General features: G+C 37.2%; 1 protein-coding gene across 6 annotated transcripts in view; it reads left to right on the plus strand.

The window, feature by feature from the left end:
* The window catches only part of LOC117336006 (dihydropyrimidinase-like), a 97283-nt gene that overhangs the window by 51483 nt on the left and 33725 nt on the right, over positions 1-12075 (plus strand). The window contains exon 1 of one of the 6 annotated variants that reach the window (XM_033896324.1): positions 10600-10726. The exons of the other annotated variants lie outside the window; for them this stretch is intronic. Coding sequence (XP_033752215.1) covers positions 10697-10726 — 30 coding nt within the window. The 5' untranslated portion in view covers positions 10600-10696. Of the gene's footprint in view, positions 1-10599; positions 10727-12075 lie in introns of those variants that run through there. 6 annotated transcript variants of the gene reach the window in all.

The raw sequence follows: 12075 nt of genomic DNA on the forward strand, positions 1-12075 counted from the left end.
CTAAGACTGGCCATACTGTATCTTGGATGAATGCCTGTCCCATTAGGGACTTCCCCTGAACTGTATATGCTGAATCAATAGTGCTGTAGAGTCCCAGACCTATTTGAATATGTCTAGGAGGGATCACAGACTGGCCTCAGTTCTAAAACATCAATACTAACATTACATGTTGTGGTGACATTCCTGTATGGCTAGTAATGGTCTGGACACTATCCAGACAAAATCAATAACAAGTCTGATCCAGCCTCTAAATGACCAGGGCAATATAATCCTCCACGCTAGTTATCAAAATGGCAACACAAATGTTATCAGAGTCGAGAATTGGCTCCTGGCTCAATATTATTCTAAATTATACACAGAATGCATTGATTAAACTCAAAGTTGATAATTGTATTCTAAATTATACACAGATTGCATTGATCAAACTGGAAGTTGATAATTGTGTAACAACAGTATGAATAATTTGTACTTCTGCTGTTGACATTGTGGGTGCGGCATCCAATTTTGATGAAAGACGATATTAATAGTACATTTTTTCTGAATTGATGAAACCAATTGACTTGACTTGCTGTTCAGATCATGATTGTACTTGTACATATATAATTAATCAACATGTATCAAGGATGTCTATAAATAAGACATCTAATTAAACCATATTAGCTTGCAATTTTTTTTGTGTGATTACGTATTTCTATTTCCCCAGGGTGAGCTTTCCATTTCTTGATAGCAACATCCTTGCTTCCCTTAGTTACACCTTATAATACATTATGTCTTGGTTTTGATGTCAGTTTGCTGAAATGTTGTTTAATTGTTAGTGAGTCACATTTAATTTAATTTTCATATTTAAATGTAATTGCAATAGTGATTAGAATGCTAAACTACTAGAACAAATGAATTTTGTTAAAGTACTTAATTGATAAAGAATGTTACACAAATTGAATGATGAAGTTTGTAACATGTCTATTAGATCAATATTGCCTATTGAGGGAGTCACCAATGAATCTTCACCTGTCTGTTAGACCTTATTTATAGAGTTGATTCATCCCTGGTCTAGATATATATATACCAAACATTTTGCATGTAAGGATGGGACAAAACATGCCATGTTGCTAGGTTTGGGGTTTTATTAGGACAGAGACTGTCAATCATCAAGTTTTAGTGAGTTAAATTACTTGGCAAAGCTGTACCTCAGCAACTAGCTAGGTTGACAGTTTCTATGCCAGTAGAACTCAAAACTACCAATCTAGCTTGATAGGACAGCTTGTTTTGTTCTATTTGAACCTGGTTGGTTTCGCTGTTATGTTATGGCCCTTCAATTCACAGATATCTATTGTGGTACATTATATATATTTCTTGCATAATGGATGAACCTTAGACATTATGTCCAGGTGTTATATAGTATACCCTTTCTTGGACAATGCTACCTGGACATATTTTGATTAACACCTGACAGATATAGTATTTGAGGTAGCCTGCTTATTAAATGTGATGTTAAACACACTGGGGAAATCAGCTTGTAAATCCAGATGATATGTGTGAACTGTTCATTACAACATTGTTATACCTCTGTATCTATAATATATACAATACCATGGCCAGCTCAAAGAAAGGTCAGGTTTTCAGCCGTTTTCCAAAGGAATGATGGTGAACTATCATTTTCATACAATGTCAAACATTATCATAACCCTGATCCATCTAGATCATGCAAGACCAATGACAGTGTACTAGGAAAACATAATTCATTGGAATCCTATACTCTTTTCTATTTGAGTTTACATTGCGGTTTTTCTAGAGGTCTACTGTTTGGTACAGAGTAAATATGGATGGCCTGGGACCAGTTGTTCAGGTCTGCAGTTTGTATAGATGTCTGGCAGGCGGCCATGTTGTTCTGGATCTGTCTGGAATGTCAGAAACAACTTGTTGGTAAGCCTTGTCATTTCTAAAGGCTATCATATCTGTGTTTGGTACATGTGTATCTCAACCTGTAGAATACAGCCAACATGTGTTACTGTAGAAGATGTGGTGTGTGAAACTGGCTATGACAGAATTCCATACACATCAAATCTGACATGTAGTAAGCTACTGCCAATAGTTGCATATTGACAAGCAGGTCTGAGCTTCAATTCTATCAAAGTGGACATCTAATCATCAGACTCAGCAATGGAACCTTAGCAATGTTCTGTTATTGTAAACACTCCTAGCTATATAGCAAGGAGAGCAAGAGGGGCACTCATCTCGAGAATAACAATTTATAAAGTGAAGTAGATAGTATCTGGGGATAGGATTAAAGTAGTCTTAAAGCACTGCAGGCAGGTATTTTTTTAGATTTAAAATACCATTTTATTGCTCTAGTTAATGATTAAGAATATTCAGGATAGCCAGAAGAAAGTTCTTCAGAAAACTTTAATTGAGGGGCTGTCGATTACCATTTTATGGGAGATGCACATTGCGACTATATAGATATGACAAAGTCATGGTTGTATTTGACCTTTATATAAGCTTCAATTTTATTTTATTTTTAACTTGAGGATGAATGAAGCCTGCATATCTTTTATGCTGTAACAGTATAATGTTGTACATTTAAACGAGATAAAATTTCTTCTGTGTAAATGTAGACTAACCAAGTCTTCAACCTTTCATCATTTAAATCAAAATAAAAATGTTTCCAATGCACGTAATGAATTTGAGCACACTGAAGTATTTTAGAAGGTTTGGCTGGCAGTCAAGGAATTTATTGGTAGAATTTAGAAAGACAGACTGGGGCTTTTAAAAACTCAAAGTGTGTGAATCACATAGAGACATTTAAATGAATATATATATAGAGTTAATCATGAGTGAAGTCTTTATAGCAGATACAGAGCAAGGTGCTTTCTGACGATCAGCCAGTACAAGATCTTGTCCAGGACATCACGGTATATAAAACTGTGATTGCCAACTTGAGTGCAAGTTAACTTCATTTGACATTAATTCCAGTGCTTTATACTAAAATCAGGTCTGTGGCCACATTGTATTACAGAGTTATGGCCCTTTGGTCTGTCCCATGTATCACATTGTCATGGACATATTTTAGACTCTGTGAGCTGTAATAACCAAACTTTGTAATCGAACTGCAGTAAGGTATTTGTAGAGGTAATGGGTGAATTCAAGGCCTTATTCTGAATTAGAGGTCACAGTAGCCATCTTAAATTACGACTGGAAAGCTTGCTTCATCTGCATCACATGGCCATATTCCATGAAAATTCAAGCTTTCATTGATATTAGTGTTTTTTCTCACAAAAATGATACCTGGCAAGAAGTGGACAGAGTAATAACAAAACATTATGTATACAAATCAATTATCATAAATCTCCCAAACGTCTTCAGGGATGGCTTGATTAAATTTGTATGGTGGAAAGTTTGTTCAACTTAACAAAGCATTTTCTTGTTTTACTTTTAATTGGGTTTTAAAAATTCATCCGACTTTGTGTTTTTATACTCTGACAGACCTTTAACCTGTTCCAGACATCTCTGAGATTTACCTAGGGTCACTAGAATGTGGCAATGATTGATTTCATCATTTTGTTTATTATCTGACACACCTACCATAAACATTGGTTTACCTGAAAGACTTCCTACAAAGCCGTCCCTTTGGCTACCTGTAAAATCCCGAGCCTAACCTTATAAGCTTTATCTTGACTTTTTTCATACCCAACAAAAGTTAGGGCGCTCTAATTCAGACATTTATAATCTCTCTGATTCTGACAGATATATCCGACCATTGTCCTGTAGAACGTATATATACATGCTGTTGGAATATTTACTTTTCATGCTGATAATATTATCATTAGGTATTATACACCTATCGTGGGGACTTGATAGAACTATATGCCACCTTTACACTGTATTTATTAAGGAACCTTACTGCAGTTTGAGACTGTAGACTTGAATATTTATATTTTAGATTGTTTTGTGCAAAATCAATATTTCAATATGTAGGCTATAGCTTATATTATTACACGACCTCAGATATCTAAACACATATATGGTGGTTATATAGATTATATTTGATCTGTTTGCTTACAGCTAAGTATAATTATAATTAATTATTGAGCTGATGATGAACTGTGTGCGTCGCACACACAATACATCAAAAGTGTGGTTAAATTCTGGGAATGAATTAATGTAATTATGCTAATTAAACTCACTAATTTTTGTTGACCTGTCTTTAAATTTAATTCTATGTTTATTGACCTGTCTTTAAATTTAATTCTATGTTTGTTGGCAGGTCTTTAAATTTATTTCTATATATAGCTGCCAGTTTGAAATATAAGTACAATTTGTAAATCTCAGACATTAGGTCTGCCATACATGTGGTGGTATATTATCTAGTGTTATGTAACACCTGGATTACCACTGGGATGTGTTTGTACTTATACGTGTGACATTTATACAGATTAAAGTATTTAGGCACGCTTAGGCATTACATTCCTTATACTTCCTAATAACTAGTATACCAGTAGGTTTGGTGAATCTAACAGGTGTGTGATCTATATAGTACAACCTAGGTAGTGGTAGGTTTGGTGTATCTAACAGGTGTGTGATCTGTATAGTACAACCTAGGTAGTGGTAGGTTTGGTTTATCTAACAGGTGTGTGATATGTATAGTACAACCTAGGTAGTGGTAGGTTTGGTGTATCTAACAGGTGTGTGATCTGTATAGTACAACATAGGTAGTGGTAGGTTTGGTGTATCTAACAGGTGTGTGATCTATATAGTACAGCCTAGGTAGTGGTAGGTTTGGTGTATATAACAGGTGTGTCATCTGTATAGTACAACCTAGGTAGTGGTAGGTTTGGTGAATCTAACAGGTGTGTGATCTGTATAGTACAACCTAGGTAGTGGTAGGTTTAGTGTATCAACCTAGGTAGTGGTAGGTTTGGTGTATCAACCTAGGTAGTGGTAGGTTTGGTGTATCAACCTAGGTAGTGGTAGGTTTGGTGTATATAACAGGTGTGTCATCTGTATAGTACAGCCTAGGTAGTGGTAGGTTTGGTGTATATAACAGGTGTGTCATCTGTATAGTACAACCTAGGTAGTGGTAGGTTTGGTGTATCTACCTAGGTAGTGGTAGGTTTGGTGTATATAACAGGTGTGTCATCTGTATAGTACAGCCTAGGTAGTGGTAGGTTTGGTGTATATAACAGGTGTGTCATCTGTATAGTACAACCTAGGTAGTGGTAGGTTTGGTGTATCAACCTAGGTAGTGGTAGGTTTGGTGTATATAACAGGTGTGTCATCTGTATAGTACAACCTAGGTAGTGGTAGGTTTGGTGTATCTAACAGGTGTGTCATCTGTATAGTACAGCCTAGGTAGTGGTAGGTTTGGTGTATATAACAGGTGTGTCATCTGTATAGTACAACCTAGGTAGTGGTAGGTTTGGTGTATCAACCTAGGTAGTGGTAGGTTTGGTGTATCTAACAGGTGTGTGATCTGTATAGTACAACCTATAGGTAGTGGTAAGTTTGGTGTATCTAACAGGTGTGTGATCTGTATAGTACAACCCCTAGGTAGTGGTAGGTTTGGTGTATCTAACAGGTGTGTGATCTGTACAGTACAAAACCTGGGTAGTGGTAGGTTTGGTGTATCTAACAGGTGTGTGATCTGTATAGTACAACCTATAGGTAGTGGTAAGTTTGGTGTATCTAACAGGTGTGTGATCTGTATAGTACAACCCCTAGGTAGTGGTAGGTTTGGTGTATCTAACAGGTGTGTGATCTGTACAGTACAAAACCTGGGTAGTGGTAGGTTTGGTGTATCAACCTAGGTAGTGGTAAGTTTGGTTTATCTAACAAGTGTGTGATATGTATAGTACAACCTATAGGTAGTGGTAGGTTTGGTGTATCTAACAGGTGTGTGATCTATATAGTACAACCCCTAGGTAGTGGTAGGTTTGGTGTATCAACCTAGGTAGTGGTAGGTTTGGTGTATCTAACAGGTGTGTGATCTGTACAGTACAACCTAGGTAGTGGTAGGTTTGGTGTATCTAACAGGTGTGTGATCTGTACAGTACAACCTAGGTAGTGGTAGGTTTGGTGTATCTAACAGGTGTGTGATCTGTACAGTACAACCTAGGTAGTGGTAGGTTTGGTGTATCAACCTAGGTAGTGGTAGGTTTGGTGTATCTAACAGGTGTGTGATCTGTATAGTACAACCTAGGTAGTGGTAGGTTTGGTGTATCTAACAGGTGTGTGATCTATATAGTACAACCTAGGTAGTGGTAGGTTTGGTGTATCAACCTAGGTAGTGGTAGGTTTGGTGTATCTAACAGGTGTGTGATCTATATAGTACAACCCCTAGGTAGTGGTAGGTTTGGTGTATCAACCTAGGCAGTGGTAGGTTTGGTGTATCTAACAGGTGTGTGATCTGTACAGTACAACCTAGGTAGTGGTAGGTTTGGTGTATCTAACAGGTGTGTGATCTGTACAGTACAACCTAGGTAGTGGTAGGTTTGGTGTATCTAACAGGTGTGTGATCTGTACAGTACAACCTAGGTAGTGGTAGGTTTGGTGTATCAACCTAGGTAGTGGTAGGTTTGGTTTATCTAACAGGTGTGTGATCTGTATAGTACAACCTAGGTAGTGGTAGGTTTTGTGTATCTAACAGGTGTGTGATCTGTATAGTACAACCTATTATTCTGGTAGTGGTAGCTAGGTTTGGTGTTACAATAGTGATGTTTGTGTGTGTATGTTTCATCATGACTACCAAAAGTTAAGATTTACCCAGGTATTGGTAGGTTTGGTGTTATAATTTTGTACTTGTCTATGGTTCACTGTGACAACCTTAATTAAAATAAGCTAAAGATTTACCCAGATAGAGGTAGGTTTGGTGTTCACAGTGACCACCTTAAATAAGTTAGGATTTACCCAGGTATTAAAGTGGTAGGCTTAGTGGGTAGTACAGTTGTATGAATGTCTGTACAGTTCACTAGTGACCACCTTAAATAAGTTAGGATTTACTAGGTATTAAAGTGATAGTTTTGTGATTAAGGGGCCAAGTATGTGGTCACTAAATTTGTTAGAATTACTATTTACTGTGTGTGATGGAGAGTATGCATGGGGTGTATAGCTCCTATTTCATAGATTCCACAGTAGTGACATTGCCAGGCTCTGGCTATAGAAAGTCACCTTCAAATCTCTCAGACAGTAAAGACAAGTAATTCAGTAAGGGTAATGCATACAGAAAGAAACATGTTAAGATATCTACTATAACGGTTGATTGTGTAATGATTTAGACAGTCAGTGATGATAATAAAAATCAGAAGAAATGTTTGTTTTCATGCTTTGTTTACAAGATAATTTGAAATCTAACATATAAGTATGTTGTAAAAGTTATGATTAAACATATTTCAGATTGAACTTTTCATCTAATTTTCCCTTTAACATAATTAAGATATACAACCATGGCCAGCACTTAGCCTCTTTTGTGCGTCAGATCCTCATCACAATGATATGCATACACACATAATCTTCTTTGATAGATGTATTATCATGTACATGTCTAATAAAATTTGTTCCTGAATCAAGAGGGAGCTTTTCATTATATATAATTACAGTGCAATGCATTTAGACTTCAATTTCTTATGGGGTAATTACAATTAAGCTTCCCTATATAGAGATGTGCCAGTACTCTCTTATACTGATGATAATTATATATAACAACAGGTTGTTTGTAATTATTGTATGTCTGTATTAAATTCTATGTTGTAATCATTTAGATTACTTGTACCTGTAAATGAGTCCCAGACCTTGACCAGCTGATCCTTGTTACCAGAATTATTTAGATATTCCCAGTTAAATGTTCTAAGCAGGAAGTGCTAATTACTTTAATAATGCTCATTTTTCATTTCACATCTCAAACGTGATGCCATACTTCTGGTGTATCTATAAACACCAGTGTTAAAACCATCCAGGCACTTAACAGGGAGGTTCAACCCCTCCACAATATTTACCAGTAGGTGGAGCCATGCAGATATATAAAAGTTCTCCAGTATAAGCCCCACATGCATGTATGTCACTTCAAGGTCATCAGGATATAATTAATATAAACCTGAACAAGGTTAAAATAGGGACAGATTTAAACAGGTTTCAAAAAGGGACAGATATACCAGCTTACAACGGCTCAAAGAGGAAACAAATGCCTAATAGAAGCTAGTCTCCACTGTTAACCACTATTATAAGACCTCTTGAATTGGTATACACTGTGCATAGTGTATAAGTAGACACCTAACACAGCCCAGGCTCTTCAACAGGCCTAATCATCTTAGCCTGGCCCTAACTGTCTCATAGAATATCTTTATAATTTTGGTCTCTTGGATACTGAATGTCTGCGGATCCTTAATTCAAAGCTAAGGGAAAATGATCTAGCTACTTGTAGCTTATGATTCTTAAAAAAAAACCGATGGTCTGGTAAATATAAGCACAGCTAGGGTAGGGATAGCAGGCCAGCTACGGAAGGCCAACGGGAGCCAGTACTGATGATTCTTAATAAAATAGGGGCTGGTATGCATAGCAGGCCAGGGAAAACCCAACAAGAGCCAGGCCAGACTAGCTAGCACCACAGGGTTGGAACCAGCTGTAAATTTAACACCACTAAATCCACCAGTTACACATCACAAGGTCTCCATCAGTAGGTCCGCCCCCAACTTATAGTGTAGATAACTTCACATTACATGGCTAATGGAACTTATTTATATCCCTTTTGGTACTGATTATTTCTGTGCCTGCTCCCTCATATTCAATGTGCCATTTAATGAAACAGAATTAGCTGGATCACCTCATTACAGTTTATGTCTCAACTTTATTTGAAGTTGCACATGGTGTATGTTGAGGTATAATTCATTCTGAAAGATGTGTATTCATAGGATACATGCACCACTATAAGTAGGCTTGGAACTAATGAAATTGTTGTGGAATGTAGGTGTCTATATAAATATAGGTTTGGGGGGGGGGGGGGGATACTTTGTGGAATGTAGGTGTCTATATAAATATAGGTTGGGGGGGATACTAGTACTGTTTTAAGGAAATTAAAAAATATTTGCATAGAAATAGTAATTTGATAAAAAAATCTCATACTATATATTGGTCTATGTTAGGATAGATGGCATTGTTTTTAACAACTTGGGAATGTCTTGCTGTATTTGAACTAGCTGGGGGCTAATTACTTGTGAATTTAGGCCAGAGTTCTGTGGAGTTCCTTCCTTGAACTGGGAACCCTTAGATTAAATATGGAGGAATGATAATTCAGGATGACTGATCAAGGTTGTGTGAAGGTAATTGCATTGATTGTCAAGATGGACTTAGAAATTGTGCCGAGACAATTAACAGCTGACACCCCCACACTGTGTCCTTGGCTGGTACAAATCAACATCTTCTATCTATAACAGTTTACATAATATTGTACGGCATATAGAGATCATGTCTACAATCTCATTGATTCATCCAGTTTTACATATTAAATTGTAAGAAAAACTTAAAAAACTGTAAAAACTGAGCACAGTGAGATTCCGGGTCATTCAATAATGTACAACCACAAAAAACCTGAAACTTAAGTAATGTTAACTTATCACTAAACAGGAGATGCTGATTTCAGTGTAGAATTGTATATAGAATAAGTTTTTAAAAAGTAACTGCAGGAAACCAAATGTCCATGGGGCACACATGCATGCTGGGAGCTGTAACCCTTTTGACATGAGCCACCTGTTAACCAGTACCAGTGATAAAATATTTTGAGTATATCATTCTGGTTAAAAACATATAAACCAGTATTTTTTGGTGAAATGAAAACCATAATCTTGAAACAAATTTCAGAGAATTTTTAGATGTAACAGGACCGATGTGATGGTTGATTGCCATTGTTATTTAGGCATATATGTTGTACAGGTATGTATGGTACATGTCAATCACTTGTAGTTTCTTATGCGTAGTTTCCTATGCCAATATGTTTTATTTATGATTAATATGTTGTTATATCATTGTTGGTAAAATCATTTAACAAATATTTCAATATGGAAATAAAAGAATTCAAATCTTTGTAGTAAGTACTCACACAAACGGAAGACAGAATTTAATTTTCCATCAGAACTGAATTGATCTATGATAATACAAGAACAGTATACATAAGCCAATACCTGTTAAAGCTGTTAGGTTTTAATCGACCATTTAACCTCTGTCAGTTAATAGAGATGTTCACTGTAGTATATATCAGATGACCAGAAGTTTGTACTGGAGCTTCATTCATCTTACAGATTTGAATTGATGGGGTGGGGGATTTATCTTTTTCTATAATAGGCCTATCATTGGATGAATGGAAATGTCTTCTTACCTGTAAACAGGTGAGAGATAATGAGATAACTGCCCAGGTAACACAGGTAGAAGGATTTTTTGCCACTCCACCTGGTGACCTTGACTCTATGTTGCCCTACAACCCATTGAGAAGCATTGACCCTGTGATACATACACAGGTACTATTGCTGTGTGATATACACTCACTCTTCTATAGAGCCTTACCAGCCTGGCCAATCATATTCATTTAACCTCTCGATTTAAAATCTCACAATAATAAAGGGTTTGCATATCACTGGGAACTTTTATCTGGGCTGGCTGTCAGGTGTAACGTCTACACACACAGGTATTCATTAGGTATCGGCACCCTGGTAAGATGTCTGAAGCTACTACCAACCACAAACAGGTATGCATATATTATTACACCCTTGTACAGGTTTAAATTAAGTGTGATAAACATGGGATAAACACTTTGGATTTCACTATTACTTTGTACTGGGCATTAATAGGAAGATTGCTTTGGGCTGTCGTCCCTTCATCTGCAGGTGACGACATGCATTTGGGTGTTGAGGGAGTTCCTACGGATGATTGATAGTCTGTTAACGACATTCTGTGTTTACCTGTATTGCTGGTATGGAGTACCATAATAGAGAAAGTCTATATGTACAGAATCTCAACATCTATTACAGAATTATTACACAGAACAGCATAAACCATGTTGCTCAGTTTTATCAGAAATTTTGTTTTGCTTATTTTTTATACTCTGTTTTGTGGTTTCTTTCTCCTTGAACAACCAGTTTTAGTTTGTCTGGCACACAGACAAAATTTACTCATAATAAAATATTTATCAACAACAATTTCTTACGTCATTGGGCAATTATGCAAACCAGCTTTCTTAAATTCTGTACGCATAAAATGTCCCATGGTTCAGAGAGCTGTACTGGGTACCCTGCTTTTATGCACGTACATATATCTGACCCACTTAAACTCCAGCGTACCCAGCTAGCTAGCTGTCACCACCCATGATACCACCTACATATAATATAACCTGTCCACACTCTCACCCCTGATTTTGCTGTTCTCAGCTGGACTTCTATATCCCTGTACAAACCCTGTTTCATTACTTCCACTCAACACTTGTCACCACTGTATTCCAAATAATTAAACCCCATTCAACTTCTGAATCCCACTCCACTTTGACACCAATTCAACCTATCCCCTACAACCCATTCAACTTCTGAATCCCACTCCACTCTTCCACCAACCTATCCCCTACAACCATTCAACTTCTGAATCCCACTCCACTATTCCACCAACCTATCCTCTTCACTCCATTCAACTTCTGAATCCCACTCCACTATTCCACCAACCTATCCTCTTCACTCCATTCAACTTCTGAATCCCACTCCACTATTCCACCAACCTATCCTCTTCACTCCATTCAACTTCTGAATCCCACTCCACTATTCCACCAACCTATCCTCTTCACTCCATTCAACTTCTGAATCCCACTCCACTATTCCACCAACCTATCCTCTTCACTCCATTCAACTTCTGAATCCCACTCCACTTTGACACCAATTCAACCCATCCCCTACACTCCATTCAACTTCTGAATCCCACTCCACTATTCCACCAACCTATCCCCTAAACCCCATTCAACTTCTGAATCCCACTCCACTTTGACACCAATTCAACCCATCCCCTACACCCCTGACCACTCAAACTCATCCCTGTCCTCCAGCGTACCCAGCT

Source organism: Pecten maximus, chromosome 10 (genome assembly GCF_902652985.1).
Source record: "Pecten maximus chromosome 10, xPecMax1.1, whole genome shotgun sequence".
Taxonomy (NCBI): domain Eukaryota; kingdom Metazoa; phylum Mollusca; class Bivalvia; order Pectinida; family Pectinidae; genus Pecten; species Pecten maximus.